This window comes from Epinephelus fuscoguttatus, linkage group LG3 (genome assembly GCF_011397635.1).
Source record: "Epinephelus fuscoguttatus linkage group LG3, E.fuscoguttatus.final_Chr_v1".
Lineage (NCBI taxonomy): Eukaryota > Metazoa > Chordata > Actinopteri > Perciformes > Serranidae > Epinephelus > Epinephelus fuscoguttatus.
The window spans coordinates 30,856,250-30,876,958 of NC_064754.1; the positions used below are offsets into that span (position 1 = coordinate 30,856,250).

Here is a 20,709-nt window from a genome sequence, read left to right on the forward strand (position 1 = left end):
GTGCATGAGAGTTTAGACATTGAAATAGAATCCTGTCGGCGCTACTGCTCAGTTTCATTATGTTTTACACTGGACTTTCGTTCACTGAGAAGTCAAAACCTTTTGTTTATGCTGCAATGGCCCGAACTTTCAGCGCCTTTTGTGTCGTGCACTAAGTGCCTCATTCTGCACTGCTCCCTCAATGTCAAAACAGCCTCCCATGTAGGAGATAAAATCACGTAGGTAGGAGATAAACTCTGTTTCACCTCGCTTCTCAGGGCTTCTGTCAGAATGACATCTGCCTTAGACACAATCATAAAACAACCGGTGTAATAAATCTGTTTCATTCTTAAACAAGACAAAATACTCAAAAATGAAATATCCTATTCTGGATTTACTTGACCTTATACTTCATTCTACTTAACTTCGACCTATTGTCCTCGTTTGTGGACACTTTTCTGTGCCATCTAGTGGTTGTAAAAGCACAATACACTAATCCATGTAAAAACAAGATGGCAGCCATCTCTGCCAAGTCAGTCTGCAGCTGATCCAGACACAAATGTGGACAAGGTCCAAAACCTGATCACATTTTAGGGTTGAAAGTGGTTTATTTTACTGTTGTCCCTCTAGAGGACATTGGGACTTAATTATTGTTAACAAGATTTCATTTTTTTTTTTTAATAATTATCGGGTCCTACTGATCCCACATAGTTACGAGCTTGGTCTGTTTTACACCTCTTTTATTTTGTCTCATGTGTTTTATCTCCTCTTTGATCATCATTTCCAAGTGACACAGTTGTTTGATCAGATACAAAAACCTTGGTGTCCCATGTTTGTTGACTGCCTTACAGACTTGATTATCCTCAACCATTTCTACACTTACTTAAAAAAAAAAATTGCTTTAGGGCTCGTGGATGGCACTGAACTGAGCTCCATCACATGTAGACACATGTTACAAATAATCTCACCAGCACAGGGGTTTTTGGGCTGTAGTCTCTGCTTGAGGATGACAGCTAACGTTACTCCACGAGTCCTCTTAAAGAGACAGAGTGTATTTCCACTGCGTACAGCTGCAGAAAGGATGCGTATCGCTTTAAAGCCCGCATGACAGTCTGTAAGGGGTGAAAGTGGGCTGTGTGTGTGAGAGTCGGTGCAGTTCGGGGTTTTAGCATTCTCATACACCGCAGTCGACCTTTGGATCTCAGACCCCGGGGCGAGTAGGCAGCTCCGCCGTTCACGGTGCCAATTGGCTGCTCTCCTCTCCGTAGCTGCTCCCTCCTCCTGCATGTTGTGGCCCTACACAGCCCCACGCGCACGTTATGTGGCACGAGTGTGCGCGATGCTGCTGGAGCCCAAAGTCCCCTCGGTCCGTAGCGCAGTCTCTTATCGGAATGTTTGAAGATTAACGAGGTTATCCGTGTCCTGTAGACCACAAGCTACTGCCAGCTGCAGGCGAGGAAGCCGACAGAGCAGAGCGAGCGGGCAGCGTGTCGAAGGCGGACCGACAGGACGGAAGTCACCGCGGTAGCTGCATCAGACAACGGCACATCACGGGACCATGACCGAGAAACGGATGTCGCGGTGGTATTTCGGTGGGCTGGCGTCATGCGGTGCTGCCTGCTGCACGCATCCTCTGGACCTGCTGAAGGTGAGCGGAAGGGGTGCTGGACAGTGTGTAACCCTCCGCCTGTGTGCAGAGGAGAGCAGGCCTGAACACCAGGCTACAGCTGTTTCCAGCAGCAGCAGTCCCCCAAAACAAGCATGGTCACTGTTATTCGCTGACATCGCGGCATTAGACAACCCCTCTGCGTGCTGTGGCTGCAGTTAGCTTTTAGGGGGCATGCCATGCCATGCTCTGAGGTATCACATGTCTGCTATGGCATCACTGCAATGTCTGTTAGGATGTGCAAGGCTTTTGAAATATAGGGCACAGGTTAGGACGAGTTAAAGCTGGTCAACTGCTTATGATGAAGGAAAAATAACTGAAAATAGTTGCTGGAGTCATTGCAGAATAAACAGAATGACCCAATGTAGCTTTAACTCTACATTTAATTATGTTTTTTTTTATTTTTTTGAGAATATGGTAACTGTAAGATCACACTGACTATAGGGAATATATGCTTTCCCCAGCCTGTCATCACCTGACAGCAGATGTGAGTCTGCCGCCAGTGGGGTCATGCATGTTCACTCTTGTAAATGTTTGCCTGGCTATGCTTCACAGAAGAGTAAACCAGTATTACATCTCTACCTGATGTCAAAATCCTTCCTCGCCTTACTTGCACCTCTCTTATGGTTGCACTGAAGACAGCAGCACATGACCTTGAGAACACTAAGTTGCAGTCATGGGGTGTGTAATTATGTAGGCAAAGCCAGTAATCAGGAGTGCTTCATTCGGGCCCTACCTTGTTTGGTAGCTGGTGATGCCATATAAAATTATAGACCTGGTAGTGGAAAACTAAGGAATTCAACTTTGAATGTGGTGATTCTTTTGCTTCAATTCTCATAAAGTCCTTAAAGTAATTCACCTTTTCCATTTTCTACAGACATTATTTTGTCTACACGTGTAGTAATACTGCTGTACTTGTACTATTGAGAATATCCTTACTGATAAAACTTGATCCCAACCTGGCCATAGAGACCAGCAGACACGGGCAGACCCGGTGGCCTCTAGAAGACTGGTTTTATCAGCTGTGTCCTCAGAGGCAGATGGAGACCGAGCAACATTTCCTGCTACAATTTGGCACGTATAATGACAGCAGAACAAAGTTATTTACAAAATCAAATGTAAACTCCAAGATTTTAATTCACTCTGAGATCAGGTTAAAATGCAGCGTCTACTTGGTGAACTTAGTGTCAGTGCCACAGATGCAGCAAAATGTGTCAGTGCATGTCACCAACACATCAGCATGTACAGACAGATCACACTCTGCCTTTTTATTTACTTATTCACCTAATATTTTTTCTTTAAAATGTATGCCTGTGATTTTGTATCAGTACATTGTTTTTAATTGTTTCTATAATGATTTAATTACCTATTATATTCCAACACAGTTCATAGAATTCACTGTCTTAAATTGTAGTTGTGCTGTGGCAACACATGAAATGTCAAAGAAGCTTACTGAATTGAACTGACATGTTTTCACATATGACCTCTACCAAAAAACATACAAACTACGGCCGTAACGGTACATGTATTTGTGTCGAACCGTTCGGTACGCGACTTTCGGTTCGGCACGACCCTGTACTGAATTATTGGGTGCAGGATATTATTTTATTTTATTTTGTTTTATTTTCATTCCATTTTTGCGAGCCGAACCATTTAAAATATCTAGTTCCCCGACGGACATAATTGAGTGACGGACCGACCGTAAATCTCCGCTTTCACTTTGTGCATTCTCGCATTTTGACAACATGGCAAGTGAGCCTGACGAACCTGACGACCCACCTGCAAACCTTAAGTCCTCCGTTTGGGAACACTTTGGTTTCAGGGTAAAATACGAAGATGGAAATAAACAAGTGGACAAGACAAAAGCAGTGTGCTGACACTGCAGAACAGTGGTCGGGTATGTACTTGGAAACACGTCTAACATGCTAACGCATCTAAAGCGACACCACCCGAGTTTGAACGTTAACCGGCACGACTAGAAAAAGCAATCTGGTGCAAACTACGATATCATCGTCGTTTAAAAAGAAAGAGCGTTTCCCTGACCATCGCGCTAAAGAAATAAAGTTGAGTAAAATTGTTTAAGCTACACTTTAGATATAACCATGTTTTGTTTACTGCACTTTAACAACAGGATTTTATATATATTTGTTTCATTCAAAAATTGTGTAAAAAGAGTTAACTGCTATGGTGGTATGTTTTAATAAGGTTACCAATAAGTAAAAGATATTTAATAGTTGTCTATTTTTTTCATTACTGTACCCAAAAAAAAACCGAACTGTGACTTGTGTACCGAGGTACGTACCAAACTGAGATTTTTGTGCACTGTTACACCCCTAATACAAACTATGAAAAAGAAAAACTAATCTCATGTACAACGCAGTTAACAAAAATGTGTTTCTGTATATGTATGTCAGTATTCAAAGAGGAAGAGAAGCCTGTTTTGTGACTGTTAGGAATCTTAATTTCACCAAGACTTATTTTCAAAGTCAGTTTTCATCTTCAGTGTTTTTGCTTTGTCAGGACTAAAACTAAAGTGAGGTTAACCATCAAAAGACCTAATGACCCAACATGTTCTCATTGGTTTAGGACTAGATTGAGTGCACATGATGTGGGTCAACATGTGAGAGTTCTTTAAAAGTCTAGTTGTTTTTCATGGGAAACCTTAGAGTGAATGTGAGACTCGTCAATTAATCTACAAAACCACAAAATGTGATATTCTCTGCCAGTCCGAGACACAGTAGGTGTGTACTTGCTGGAGTTCTGATCAAATCTATTGAAACAAAACAAGCAGAATCTCTTGGGGAGATATCAGCATGAAGAACAACCTTGTCTGGGTTGCAGGCATGCCTCACTTTATCTATTCACTTATTCATTTTGTGTGTAGGAAAAAAGTTTACCTACAGGTTTTTAGGGTAAAAGCAACTGTTACATTTCCCCCTAGGCTACACACAGTGTAGACAAACAGCATCCAGTGACTCGGGTGTGCAAAAGAGCCAGTGTTTATTGGCTGTTTAATTTGGAACCAGTTTTCAGCTGTAACTGGTCAAAAATCTGCTAAGCTTGCCTGCGAGGCACTGATGTTGGTGTAACATAAGCTATTTACCCTTGGTAATGGACGGTTTGCTCAGTTGGGAGGCAGTGGCACTAGTGTTTAGAGTTTTAAATACACTACACTTCTGGAATTTAACTCCATGTTTTTAGTGTACTGCTGGTGTTTTCACCCTTGGTTACAGACATTACAAGCAGCACTGTCGTCATCTGTGTATGTGAAATGAAGCCACACTCCAGACCATTTCTTCCTCTCTGCCATGACTCATGCTAGTTGCAAATTTCCATCAGCATAGGCGCACGAGTTTGACATTATTGTTTTGCAATGTGCAACTGTCAGAAGAGCACGCCAGCAGGCCTGGAATTTCAGAATTTAGGGGCAAGGCCACTTGGCCTGCTGTGGAGCAATTTTTTTGAGGGCACAAAGGCCACATGCAAGGACATCAAGGCCTTGAGTAGGGGGAGTTGAGTCTATAAGGATATGTGTGTGTGAAAGACATATACACTGTATGTACTTTACATACTTTGTCAGACTTATGTATCGTATTGTTCTGTTTCATTTAATAACATTCCGAATTAAACAACGGAGTTGATGATGGAGGGAGCTTAGCGAGCCATTGTGCTTCCTGTTGGGAGTTGCACATGGGCAGTACCGATCGGTCAGGGCGTGTGGATCAGGTAGCAATCGAACTGTCACTTTTCCCAGTCCTGTCACGTGTCGATCATGTTACCATAACCAATCAAGTACATGTAGAATGAAGAGTGGGGTATCAAGGCCACAGTGACTGATGGGCATACAATTTTCAAAAGGACATCAAAGCCAGCTGGTGAAACTCCTGCCCTGCATGCCGGTGTCAATGGAAGGAATTGATATGTTCGGAGGCATAAAATTCTGATGGATTAAACAATTCTGAATTGGTTCATAGCTGGAACTCATTTACCACCCCTACTGGTGAATGGTTTCTATCCTTGGGTGGGTAAAAACTACTTTAAAGAATTGTAGAATGAATGTTTTCATCTCTATCACTGAGGACGTCCTTTAGACAGACTCAGATTGACTTACAGAAAAGGTTAGCATTGAGACAACTGCAGCTTGAGCCGTGAATTGAAAAAGCGAAAATGCTGCTGTAACTTGAGGCCTCTTGTTTTTTTGCCTATACCTGCCAAATTGGCACCAGTAAAGGTATGCGGACCTACCTTTTAGCAGTTCCTCATTGCAGTGCATCCATGTCTTTACAGACAACTATCACTGGATTACTCTGATACTGAGGAAAATCTTAAAATGTAATGTTTCTAAGGCATGTTCAGGAGTTTTAACGAGCAGCTTTTTTCGGTGCCTCTGCTGCAGCTCTAACTGATGACCATGTTGCTAAGTGGGTCAAATCTGTATTCCAAACTACAATAACTAACTGCCCCATCTTTTCAGAACAACATCATGCGCCTGTGCCCTTCACCTTACGGAGATTCCTAAAACTGAGAGTCAGTATTTGAACCTCAAAGTCATTCAGGTCCATTGTGTGAGTACAGAGGCAGCAGAACAAAAGAATGCGTCGCTGTCCAAATACTCACATACTATGCCGCATGTAGCTATGTGGCTTTACACCAATCAAACTGCTAAAGTGGCAGACAGGTGAGGCGTGTTACTGATGTTGGATGAAGGTGAAACCATATGTGGTCAACTATCAGGACTGGTGCTTTCATAAGGAGGTGCTCAAGCTTTTTTCTCATAAGATTCTAGAAAGTGTTGTTGATTAAAAAAGTGCTCTAAAAATCTCAGAGAATTGGAGAATATGTTAAAGAACACAACAAAATGTTTTTAGAAATCCTTCATACATGCTGGAACTGAATCATTATGGATATGGGTGTGAGAGCCCTGTTTGGCCCATATTTAGTGAGATCAGCTGCAGCACAGTGAACATACAAACTGTTGACACTGCAGTGATAACACTGTGTTAGTTATGGATAATTTCATGACTTTCAAGGACAGCTAATGTTACAAATGATTAAGAATGTGATGAAAACTGCAGGTAATGCTGTCTTTATCACTCTCATCTACTGCTGCATTTTGGATTGGCGCTTACATGGTGAACATTGGTCACTTTTATGAATCATGAAGTGAATTTGAACAGCTATTGCACCCTTTTCTCTGTGCTGCAAGCTTGGTCTGCGTGAGGACTGGGCTGTATATCAATATATCAATATTGTGATATGAAACTAGATATTGTTATTGATTTTGGGTTTCATGTTGTCTTTTCCTGGTTTTCCTGGTTTTACAGTGAGGGAATGTAATTTTCTGAACTAACTAGACTGTTGCAGCTGCTCTATTGTTGGCCTTTACCCACTTAGTCATTGTATCCACATTACTGATGATTGTCACAAATTTTATTGTGTAAATATTTTGTTAAAGTACCAGTAGTCAACCCTACAATATCGTTGCAATATCGATATCGATATCGAGGTATTTGTTCGAAAATTTCATGATATTTGATTCTCTCCTTATCGCCCAGCCCTACTTACGTTGCAGTGTCTCCCATCACAGCTTGAGCAACAAAAGCTTGAATGGTACGCAGAATAAATGGAGGTAAATGGCAACAATAATTGCTTGTTTTTGTGTGCTGTGATACAGTAGAAAGTATTCTCACAATAGTAATAAGGATTTTTTTGAGAAGGCAAGGCACAAGGCAAAGGTATGAAAAATCCCCTGGAAAATAATTTCATCTGATCTGTGCTGCACTGTAATGTAGGCTACTACATGAGACCAAGCTTTTCATATGTTTAAAACAAAGACTTCAGTAACTCATTTTGTTATTTTGTAATTAGGCCTACATCTTGCGTAGAATCATTTATTCAGGAAACAGAGATTTGTTAAATGGTAACATGTCAAGATTGCTCAACACCAGATGAGTCTGCAGAAAGTTGTTCAACAGTAAATATCAAATGATTGACCCAGTTTTATTGTGCAGCCTGAGTAGCACATCTGTATTTTACTCTTGGATGATTTAACCCTGGATGGTCTGAAATGCTAGCCTGACATCACCACACTAAATTGTAAATGTAAATAAGTCTGGAACCTCTAAGTTCATTTTTTTGTTTCTAACCGGTTATCAAAAGATCGACGAGGTCTGCCTGTTTTAGACGGCCAATCACAGCACAGTAGTTAGTATGCGAACAGGCTACAGCATGCAGATATGAGTTGTTACATTATGAGTTGGTAGATAAAACTTCTGCGAAACCCTTTTGGAAGTACTCCAAACACATCTTTCTTTTCAAGGGAACTTAAAATGCAGTTGATTTTAGCGACTATACACCACCCAGTTTGCTCAATACTAAGGTGGTAACAGCTTTAACAGAAAGTTCCACGTCAGCTTCAACAGCATTGGTTTTTTGAAAATGTCAGAGCAGTGCACCTCTTCGTCTCAAACACGCCCCATATGAGATAAGCTGTTGTGATCGGCCTGGCACGTTTCAGGCTGCTGGGAGTCTGCCCAAAGTGGCGGCGGACCAGACACATCTGACAGAGTGGATGCACCAGTTGAAAAATGTTATTGCAACATTTTGTTGTGATTGCCCTGAGAGCTGCCATTGCAGAATGAAATTAAACTAGCAAACGGTCCACCTCCAAGCTGAGCTGCTCCAGATGATGAATATCCCTCCTTACTCATAAAGCACTTTTAAAAACTTTTCTTTTTACCAACATAGCATATAAAACACACACACACACGTGAACCCAAAGTTTGCTCTGTTCTCTGTCAGCACATTGTTGATTTTGTTGCAACAGCTTATACAGCTTAAAAAGTGAATGGCCTCATAATGCTGCACACTCAGCAGAGCATCTAAATTTAGGACTGAAGTGTAATTTAGAGTAGAGAATATGTGAATGTGGTTTTGAGCAGGGAAGTAGGGTTTAAGCAAACACACATATCACATGAGCAAAGATTGCCTAGTCATGTTACATTGATTTCCTCTTTGGTGTTAACCCAAGACATCCATTATATCAACAGATAGACTGCTCTATTGTCCCAAACAGGATTTACCTGACCTCACCCTAAAAGACTTTTTCAGCCAGACACTTATCAACTCATCTGGGTTTAATATTTCACCATGTTGTGTGTGTACTTGTGTGCAAGGGTGTTTCTGTGCACATTAGCTTGCTGATGGCTCAACACACATTTGCACAACACTCTGTGGTTCACTTTATCAGAGCTCTAAGGAAAATACCAGAGTTACGTCTAGATTAAATTCCCTGAAGTAACTGTGCAAGTATTTTGATTTTTCCCCCACACTATGACCCTGGCTCAAAAGTAGACTGTGTAGTGTTATCAAAGACAGTTTTTGAAAGAGTTAAGTTTGTAAGATTTTCTACGTCATGTGAGCTCCCTGGCTCTATAGATACCAATGCTTATGGTTGGTCCACCACTTTGGACGAGCGATTAGTCATCTAAACAAATAAATGTCCACCTCCTCGCTAGTCGGCACCAGAAATATTAGTCGGTTATACCAATCAGCATTTTATTCATGTACAAGGCTGCTCAACTGTCATGCAGCCGCCCACCACTAGTGGGTGCTACAGAGCTGTCAGACAGCAGTTCCTATCCCCGTGGTAATGCTCGAGTAGACTGGAGTTTTAAAACAGCACAGTGGGAAATCCGAGAGATGTCCTCTCATCGCCGTTTGGCAGTACTTTGATCTAGAAAATGAAAACAATGGAGGCTGTGTCAGAAAAAACTGGCATATAATCACTCGACTGAAGCAATGTGCAATGTTAGCATGCTAATATGATAAACATGGTAAACGTCGCCTTGTAAAAATTGGCATGTTAGCGTTGTCATTGTTAGCATGTGGATGTTAGTATTTAGTTTCTTGTGGGGTCTTGTTTTCATTCTGTCTTGTGATGATGGCACCGTGTGCACGAGTATAACATGGCAGAAAATGTAAGAGAAATTTTAAAGAAGAAATTGGTAGTTTAGGCCAATGTCTCGTCACCTGAGGCATCATTTTATGCTAGGTTTGTAATACATATACAAACATGTTAAAAGTTATGAAAAGGTAATAAATACAAATATCTAATGACCTATGACCTGCAGTAAATGAGGGTATAATTTATGTAAATTTAATAAAGGATAGTAAAATGTGTTTGCAGCGCTTAGTAGCCTTGAAACTCAAATACTGATTAGAACAGAGGACAAAGGCCATGTTGTAGAGCTGCTGATGACCTCTGACAGGGACAACACACACACACACACACACACACACACACACACACACTCTCCTCCTCCTCTTTACTCATTGTGGTCAGTATTACTCAGCTTGTGAAAACAGTTGCATGACTTCTTCTGTAACTTGGGAAACTTTTTCAAATCCGAGAAACTAACCCAGATGATGTCATAGTAATGTCATCAGGGACTGAATCAAGTTAATAGAAAGCCTGTGTTGTAAACTGGAAGGTTGGAGTTTCAAAGACTCGTGACAGCAAGGGACTAATTAAAGAAGTGCAGGATCCAGTATTTTTGGAGTTTGACCTACAGTAAAGACTGAAATTAAGGATATCTCACCCTCTCCTGACTAGATTTTGGCAACTGGTCTTACAGCTTTATGGAAGTGCGATAAAGTGGTTCAGGGATGACTTGTTTTTTTTGTTTTTTTTTAAAATTCCAACCCGGAAGTTAGCATCGCCCTGGTACCCTACCCCCCCCTTGGATTTTGGATCATTGCAGACAATAAATTTTGTGGCAAACAAAAGTTTATGATACTTACACATTTTGTTGAGCAAGATAATCTTCACAAGTGAACACCACTTTTATGATTTCTGAAGCCGAAATGCAATTGGCACAAGTACGAAGCTAATGTAAGGCTATAAACGAACAACACAGCAGTCGGTGAAGTCACATGACTTCATCGTCTCTACTATGACAAGGCTGTAAAACTGTGTTCAGCATGATGTTGCTCTTAAGGCTCATTTAGCTACTTGTTAGCAACTGCCATTTTTTATGACAGGTAAATATGTCAAAATTCACAGGGGGGGTATTTACAGATGTATTTTATGCCGTAGAACAAAATGTGAGAATATTTTATCCTTTCAGGCATGCTAATCAAAGCCCTTTTTTAAAAAAAAAAACAAAAAAAACAAAAAACCCATCGTCTTCAAGACAAGCAAACCAGAAGAGCAAAAATCTGGGTTTCTGGGTTTTGAAACTAATTGCTGCACAACCCTTCAGCCTACTGTACCACTTAAGTACCCCTTGACACATGTAGCTCTTTGACACATTTAGTTGCCCTTATATGTAAACTTGTGTCTAAATTGCCCCACAAAAGAAGTTGTTGCATCTGTGTTTTGTCAAATGTTTTCTTTATCATGTTGTTGAGTGCTAATTCATGACGGTCTCTCCAGGTACACCTGCAGACACAGCAGGAGGTGAAGAAGAGGATGGTTGGGATGGCCATTCATGTGGTGAGGAGTGATGGTGTGCTGGCTCTTTACAATGGCCTCTCTGCCTCCCTCTGCAGACAGGTATGTGTTTCTGTGTGCATGCACAAGACTGTTCTTGAGCCTTTGTATGTTGTTGTGTTTATTAGTTTGTACTTTCTGTTTGTTTGTTTGATTTTTTTTTTAACCTGCAACCGGTAAGTCACATTTAGAGTGGTAAGCTAGCTAAGATGATAGCAATAAAATGTTGGTAAAAGACAGGTAAAACTATACTGAAACAGACAGTAATGCTAAAATAAGGCTAAAGGTGGGTGAAGAACAGACACAATTACCACAGAGTTTATAACAGTCTTGACTTCGAGCAGAAACATTGACGCTTGTCACTGTTTACATTTGAATTTGACCCTTTTCTTTATCATTATCCCATCTTTTTAAAATAATCATAATGATGAACTCTATTTATACAGCACTTAAAGCTTCAAGCTTTTCAATACTGCAATAAAAAAACAGACAAGTGAAAATAAGTTAAGAATACAATTGAGTAAAGCATCCACCAATAATGACAGATGTGTTTGAAATAAATCTGTAATACTAGCATTAATAAAAGGTTATCTTCAAAAGAAAAGTTTGGAGAAATTATTTTATACTACCACTCTGCTTTCTTTTGTGTACATGTAAAGTCCAAAAAAAGAGTGTTTTTTTTCTCAGTTGTTTCTCTAAACATGATGTACTTATTAAGCATGTTTCTGGTTAGAGAAGAGAGAGTATGGCAGACCACATTAGAACAGTTTATGGGTAACTTAACTGTGACAGGTCTATTCTAATGAGATTCAAATACATTCATTCATTCATAAATATTGCATCCTGTTTACTTTTAATAATAAAACTGGTAGATTTGCCAAAGGCTCCTCCTAGTGGTTGAAAGAAATAAAATGTTAGATAGTGAGGACAGTTGAGGATACTCATCCTTTTACCTCTCCTCTGCTCTCAGATGTCCTATTCCCTCACCAGATTTGCCATCTATGAGACAGTGAGGGACATGATGGGGAGCACAAGCCAGGGCCCCATGCCCTTTTACCAGAAGGTCCTGCTGGGAGCTTTCGGAGGTGGGAACACACACACACACACACACACACACACACACACACACACACACACACACATTCCTGTAATTCTGTCTTCGTGAGGACCCTCATTGACATAATGCATTCCCTCGCCCCTCACCCTGACCTTAACCATCACAACCAAATGCCTATCCCTAACCCTGACCTAAACCTAATTCTATCCTAAACCATAAAACCTAGTCTTAACCCTCAAAGAGACCTTTGAAAAAGTGGGGACCAGCCCAAATGTCCTCACTTTGCAAAAATGTCCTCACTAAAATACATTTTGTTGGTCCTCACTGTGTAGCATGTACAAGTAAAGATGCACACACGGATGCACACACGCAGGCACGCAGGCACGCATGCACGCATGCACACATAAAATTCAAACAATATTCAAGGTGGTAAATTTCTATGGCAATTAATAGAAATTTATGGGAATTATCGGAAAATAATGAGAATAAAGCTCATGCTGGCTTTAAAATCGAACATTTTACCCCATCATAAGCGGGCATAATCCACTCATTTGTCAAATAAATCCCATGTATTTGTCAGAAAAATAGCCACAGTGTGAAATGTGCCATGTGGTGAGTTAGCTAGCTAGAAACGCAAATTTGCGTGACGGAATGACTCGTAACTAACACAGAAAGATACTGTGAAAATCTGAGCGCACAGTGTAGGCTGTGTGCAAACTTTAAAGTCAACTAATTTATAAAAAAATGTTTTGGCATAAAGAATGAATAAACACAGTCTACACTCATCAAGTAACATGCTAAGTCAAGCTACATTCAACAGGGTGACAGCTAGCTCGCAAAAGCTAAAAGAGGGTGTCATAAAGTGAACTTTGCTTTAGACTACTGTATGTTGGTTGACTGAAATATATGAACTGTAAGTGGCACCTGTTCAAAATTGTGTGCTAACAAAATTTCTCTGCTCACAGGTTTCACTGGTGGGTTTGTTGGCACGCCAGCTGACATGGTGAATGTCAGGTAACATGCTGTGATGTCTCATTAATCTCATGAATATGAACACATTTAAAATCATTCCAAACAAGCAAACCAGTCTTAACCCCTTTAATTACCTCCAGGATGCAGAATGACATGAAACTACCACCAGAACAGAGGAGAAAGTGAGTGTTGTAACTTTCTGTAGCTAAACTTGTTCAGTTTAGATGCTCTAAGTCTCTCATTGTAATTTAATTTTTCTTTCTTGCAGCTACAAACATGCCGTTGATGGGCTCTTTAGAGTCTTCAGAGAAGGTAAATCATAGTGGATGTAACTTCATGTGAAGCACATAGCAGCATCATGTTTGACCTCTGACCTGTGTCCTGTCCCCCAGAGGGTGTGAGGAAACTGTTCTCAGGAGCCACCATGGCCTCCAGCAGAGGAGCGATGGTCACTGTGGGACAGGCAAGTCACAGATATAAAATCTGTAGCTTTAAAAACTTCCTTTGAAATGTTTACACCAGTTAAGAGCAATGTCTGTTTCTTTATCTTTGTATTGCACTTTATTCCACCTGAGTTAACACAATCACAATTTAATTAATTCTTTCTCTTCAATACATTAAGAGGGTATTTGTTAATAATGTGAAATGGTATGTCAAGTTCAGAATCCATTAAGTCCTTTTAATAAGATAATGGAGTTAAATTGAGTTAAATTAAAGGTACATTCATTTATCAGTGCTGAATCAATCTTGGAGATTACATTGCAGCTTGTTCAGATGATTCCATTTAAATGATGCATTATACATTAATCCATATAACCTCAGCCTCAGTTAACTTTCTAGAGTCTGTGTTGGCAAGCATATCCAGGAACCTCAGATTGTAGCGCTAACACAACTGAGCCCAAAAATGCCCACGTTTTTTCTCTAAACCAAGCGCATAGTTTTTTCATCCAGACCGAAGGAAGTAAACCTGAAACAAAGCCTTTCACCTACATACTAAGTTTATTTTGAAAAGAGACTTCATGCATTTAATGAGTTAAAACTCTACATTTCCTGTGACAGCAGGAAGAAAGAAAGTCACAATGTATGTAACACACATACATTAACATGCCGTCCCTGAGCGTACAAAAGTGACATTGCAGTTTGACGTGTAGGGCCACTAACCAAGCTTCAGTATTTGATGAGATGGGAGTGAGAACGTGTCAGTTGATCCTGCATGTATTTGTGAACCAGTTAAAGGCCAACATCAGTCGCATTCACCCATTCACACACACATTCACACACTGGTGGCCGAGGCTGCCATACAAGGTGCCACCTGCTACTCAGTTATTAACACACTCACACACCGAACAGGCATCAGGAGCAATGTGGGGTTCAGTGTCTTGCTCAAGGATACTTCGACATGCAGACTGGAGGAGCCGGGGATCGAACCACTGATCTTCCGATTAGTGAATAACCCGCTCTCCCTCCTGATCCACAGCTCAGTCACAGCCAGTGATCCCAGTATGTACAAGATTTTGGTGGATTCCAAAAGTCATGGTGAAGGTGAAGGAGTGGAGGATTGTGGGTATTTGAGCCTTTGTTAATAATAATAATGACACAGGGGTGGTACACAGTGAGGTGATTTCATTCATTCTCAGAGCTGATCCCATGTCTAACATGTGGCCAGTTGCTTTATTATCTGTGGCTCATTACTCAGTTATATAAGTTGTATTGAGAATGACAGATGGGGTTTCGATCAGGAGAAAAGAGATGCATCAGCAAACTGATCGCTGAAATGACACAAGTTTTTCTTCTCTTACTTTCCCCGCCTTTAGCTGGCGTGTTACGACCAGGCCAAGCAGCTCGTGCTGGGAACAGGCATGATGGGAGATAACATATTCACACACTTTCTCTCCAGCTTTATTGCTGTAAGTATCAGGTTTTATTTGTGTGCGAGTCAGTGTGAAGTCTAAAGGGCTGTTACGTAAACTGATGGTCTGCTGCTCTGCAGGGAGGCTGTGCTACATTCTTGTGTCAACCTCTGGATGTACTAAAGACGAGGCTGATGAACTCAAAGGGAGAGTACACAGTGAGCGCCCACTCCCCTCCTCTTCCCTATTCGTTTTCTTTTCTAATCCTGTCATTGCTTTGTTTCTCTCTGTCCATCTTCTTCATTCCTCAGTGTCCATTGTAACCCAGTGTGTCCTCTCCTCAGGGGGTGATCCATTGCTTAAGAGAAACTGCCAAGCTCGGTCCGCTGGCTTTTTACAAGGTAAAAAACAGCTTTACACATGATAGATTAACACCACTGTGGTTATTTAGTACCACTTCTTATTTTTGATAAATGTATGTGTTCATTTAACAGGTACAGTTGAATATAATGAACATGGAGGACTCATCCCTCATAAAATTTCTATGACTGCAATTAAAAAGATAAAAAATCATAATTGAATGAATGTGTTGTACTGCTATATTTTTTTCAAACAGGAATAAAATCCCTGTTTTTGGTTTTTATTTTGATCAGTCTGTTTTTCATAGAACATACCAAGATATATATCATGTATCACCAGTCAGCTTGTAAACACAGAGATATTAATTTTGTCCATATCGCTCAGCCCTATTCTCAAGTTGAATTAATTTTTCTCCAGTTTTAAAAACATAATGAGATGTTTGAGCCAAAATGGCAACTTCCACTCCCATAATATTCTTCTATGTGCTAATAAAGATGCAAACGCAATACTGTTCCTTGGTTTCCTCCATTTAGTGCTGCTCCTAATCAGATCTTTAAAAAACATGTTATCGGAACAGTATAAATAAATCTTACAGAATATTCCCAAACATGCTATTGCATACTGTAATTGTCCAAAATCTAAAAGATATTGACAGACAAATTCTGGTCTGAACAGAATGTCTCCCTTTTATCTACATGCATGGACACACGTCTCTTCTATTGCAGGCTCTATAGCCAGTCAGCTGTTCCACTTTTAGCAGTTTCAAAACATACCTGCCATCGTCATGATATTTTGTGAAGCTAAATGGTGTGGTCCTTTTGCTCCAGCACCAATGTTAACTGCCTGCCCATGGCTTGCAAGCTACAGTCAGCAGTGCAACTTTATTTACATTGTCCCACCCGCTTCTGCTAGCTCAGCTGCTAATCCAGCACATGAACAGTAGAGACCCGCCCACTCAGAGGCATGAAGGAGCATCTCTCTGATGTAGCACCAAATAATTCTATTCTAAAATCAAACCATGAAAAAGTATTAAAAATCTGTCAAATTACTTCATCATGATGTTGGACAGCAGAAGTTTTAGTTGACATTTAAAGGCACGCTGGCCGCACGTCAAGTGTGATAAATTACCTGCATTTACAGCCACTGGCAATCCATCTTAATGATGAAGTACCTGTTTTATACTAAAGTACTTTTTAGGCACAGTAGCTTTAAATTGATTGATGTAGTGGCAGAAAACCACAAATAGTAATCTCATGCCAATTTCTGTTGCAGGGTCTCGTCCCCGCAGGGATCCGCTTGGTTCCTCACACAGTGCTCACCTTCATCTTCCTTGAGCAGCTCAAGAAAAACTTCGGCATACGCATCATCTCCTGAGAATGCTGTTCAATTCCCCCCCTCCGACACTGCCACCACACTTCACCCTGTCATGACTCTACTTTTGGCATTTACAAGAAAACAAGGGAAGAAAGGGACTCATGTACAGTGTATTATGGACCTGTACATGTTTTCCTTCTCCTTTTTCTTCTACCTCTATCTCACGGCTAGTAATGATATTGATTATTTTGAGCACAGACTTTTATCAGGCAATTTATTCTATCAGCATAGATTATCAATATGATGTTAAGAAAGAGCATGCTTCATATAAAAGTGCTTCAAATTGGATGTTTAGGAAGGGGACTGTCCATTGTTTCAACGTCCCAAAATTCCAAATCCCCATTAGTCTGAAAAATGTCCCAGTGGACAGAAAGCCCATTTCTTCGACAGCCCGTTATCCCACAAACAGATGCCCATTGCTCCGAAGTCTCGTTTGTCTGAAATGACACACTCCCTGTAGTAAAACAACCCAATTGCCAGAAAAAGTTTTCATTGTATGTTTATGTAAATCACAGATATTTGTGAACAACACTGTGGATATTGTGGACATCGGTTTTGGTGCAAAAACCATGTGGATATGGTTTGGAAAGGATCATGTTTTGGCTCAATATACCCACATTTGATGGCACAAAAGTTGCTGGAAAAGCAAGGACGGATTGATGATCAACACCATGAATCAGTCGCTCACGCTGCTGAGAAACACAGCGAAGACTTGGTAAAAACATGGGATTGGTGGCTCAAACACCGCTGGGAAATGTGGCGAAGGACTGATAAAAACACCCAGGCTCAGTGGCTCAAATGTAGCTTGGAAACACTGCAAAGGGTTTGTAAAAACATTTGGGATTGGTCGTTCAAACATTGCTGGAAAACTGAAAACTGTCTGCGGGGAGTGTGTATTTTTGGGGAAACTGGATTTTGGAGCCATTGGCATTTTGCGGATAACAGGCTGTCGTAGAAAAGGATTTCAGTCCAATGGGACATTTTTCGGACTAATTGGGCTTCGGAATTTGGTGCCAAAACAATGGCATGGCACCCATTGGAATGACCTGCCAAATATAGAGAGAGGATTAAAGTTAGCTGTAGCGGATAGTTATTGTAGTTGTCCAGTGTAATTTCAGGTGGGGTTGGTTACGTGACCGGCTGAGACTAATTGAGATTAAGTGTTCATTTTTGAGCAATTGATCTGTCATGTTGACAGACCAAATGCTGACTTTAAACTTTATCTAATTCCAGGTCAGATTTTGTGATCTATGTTTTATTTTCAGCAATACTTTAAACCCGTTTCTCCAGTGGTGTGCAGCAGCACCTTCAGAGCTCACACCAGTGTGTAACCATCAAGGCCCAAAAAGTTAGTGCCAGGAATGTGTTTCCTATTAGTCCTCTGCAAGACGTGTCACATTAGGCCAGAACAGAGTTTGTGATATAACAGGAGTGCAAAATGCAAACAAACACAGCGTAGCCTTGTCATCAGTGCCATTCTTCCCAATCTATACCATTTCCTAGAAGCCATTGCTAAAACATGACTGAACACAACTGTTATGTAATTACACAGTAATCATTCCCAACAGCGGTGACCAAATGTGATGCACCCTGGATTTAACAGTTCGTTTGTTTGCTTTTTCTTCATGACGTTGATGTTTTATGACTGGAAATCAACCACTTGCAGGTTAACATGTGGTTAACTTTGACCCGATTCTCCTTTAATTCATTCCTCTGCCATCGTGTCACTCTCAAATCTCTCAAAGGAGAAGGGGACCAAGTTTTGTCTCGTGTTTTTAAGTAAGAAAATGAGTTTATGGGCAGGCTGCTGAAACCACGATGAAGATGGCTCTTTTTAGTTCTAGTTCTTCTAGTCTCAGTGAAATTCTGTGTGACCACTTGATCTCTTAAAAGTTCTTACTGTTAGAACAGAGATGCCTGTAGAGAACTGCTGGATTGTACAAGTGTACATGTAGCATTTCTGTCCGTATTGTTACTGTTTCTTTTAGGACACAGGATGCTACTCTGTTTCATGAGGCACTTTATTTCCTGGACTCATACTGACTAACCTGCTGCGTAGAAACACACATGCTGCATACTGTAACATGTTCTGAAAGTAAAAATGTTTCCAGATATTTTGAATTTACAATGTTAATGGTTCCAGTTGAGGTCAACTTGTTGTGTGTTTCGTGACTCTTGACAGTTGTTGGTTCAGCGACATAATACATAATACTCTATGTGTTGTGCCTGCTCTCATGACTGAGACCTTGTCAAGTTATGTTGCCTTACAATATATGTCCTCCAGGGGGCAGTATAGTAATGTGTGAGTGATACAGACGCCGTCTCTTTGGCATCCTGTGGAGCCCAGGACCTTCATTCAAGAATGCATATAAAGAATAGTAGCCAGATAACCACTGTAGATCTGCATGTTGTAATGCTCTAGTGTCCCTCAACAATGTGAGGTACTGTAGATCAGCCATACTGAGTAATGTAAACCCCAGCTTTATTTAAAATGCACAGGAATGAATCTGGAGGGACCCACAGTTCTGAGAGTTGTGAATTTATATTTTGTAGATTACTAACTAATGAATTTTGGAATTAAAATACTAATGGAAAATATGTGTTGTGTTGTTTCACCATCTACTTTAAAACAGCATCTCAGGCTATTAACTTTATCTTGGTCATAAATCAGATTTGCTATAAGTCACACCACATTTCCTTGGCCATTTCATAAATTAGCTGCAGGCCCTGTGGTTAGTGTTATTTAAACCTATGTCATAAAGCAAACAGGGTGATCTTTAGGCACATAGTACAAGGATGCTGGCTGCGATTGTGAATCAAGCTTCACCCTCTGGGGATCTGCCCTTATCAGAACAAGGACATATTTTAATGAGAGCTCCGCTGGTCTTGCACACCAGCCCACAGAGCTAAGATCATTTCTTATTTTGCAGAATTATGGCCTCCCAGCCTACACCACGTGGCAGCACCATCTACAATTAAGCAATGATATTCACCTGTCATGATGAATGGTGTCAGTGCGACTGTTCCTGCACCTAAATGAACATTGCTGTCTAATACATTATTAACACTATCCATCACATGCAAAGCATTAATGACCATGAGTACTCACCTCTATCATTACATGCATGTGTGGGAATTTGTGAGCTTTGTGCCTGTGTATGTACCGCTGTTTTCACACAGCCGAGGCATACGTTGACTGCATGAAAAGGATAATCAGGCTGTAGGCCTGCGCATTGTGATGATCTTATTTCAGAAATGTGCTTTGATTTCAGGAGGAACCATCATCCTATCAACCACACTCACTGACAATAAAGCAATGCAGGTTCTGTTTCTATAAATATCTGACGCTTTTCATAAACAATAAGCAGAAATTATGATCATTACAGTATGAACACAAGAACTGAAGATTCAATTTAAGACAGCTCGGGTTCGGTTCATTTTTGCTATTCTAAAAACGCAAACCATAAAAACATGTACAGAACACTAAATAATGTCAGCAACATTCAGAGATACATCTACTGCTGACGACTGTCTTCAGTTTCTTCTTGGCCAAAAACAAAGAATTCTTTGGTCCTATCTATTTTTCCATTTAATGAACACTGACATTTTTCTGAAGAATTCTGTATATTGAAAATACCAACACTAATTTGTGTTCTGTGTTCTCTAACTGAATTTCCTCACGTCATGGCTGTGTTATAACTACACCTGCGCAATCTGCTTTTAGCAGGTAACAGAAAGCAGTTTTTTGCCTGCTACATGGAAGTTAGTTGTGTTCGTAAGCAGCATTTCATCCATTCATGTTGATAGAAAGTAAAGCTACAGTAAGACGCAACATTGATAAACAGATGCAAGTTCTTTACATCTTTATATTTCTCTTCAGCATATTTGTGTGAGTGGGTGTAAAAATGTGAAAGAGTGCTGATGAGAGCAGTTGTGAAGGTGTTTTGTAACGTTCTCA

At 40.5% G+C, this 20,709-nt stretch overlaps 1 protein-coding gene across 1 annotated transcript; it reads left to right on the forward strand.

Moving 5' to 3' along the window:
- The first annotated feature begins 1,180 nt into the window (after window positions 1–1,180).
- On the forward strand, window positions 1,181–19,351 carry slc25a10b (solute carrier family 25 member 10b). The gene is made up of 11 exons (XM_049572930.1): window positions 1,181–1,627; window positions 11,082–11,201; window positions 12,109–12,223; window positions 13,161–13,209; window positions 13,308–13,349; window positions 13,436–13,479; window positions 13,560–13,630; window positions 14,982–15,074; window positions 15,158–15,235; window positions 15,362–15,418; window positions 16,650–19,351. The coding sequence occupies exons 1-11, from the start codon at window positions 1,538–1,540 to the stop codon at window positions 16,749–16,751; spliced, it is 861 nt and encodes a 286-aa protein (XP_049428887.1). The 5' UTR covers window positions 1,181–1,537; the 3' UTR covers window positions 16,752–19,351.
- Window positions 19,352–20,709: the final 1,358 nt, after the last annotated feature.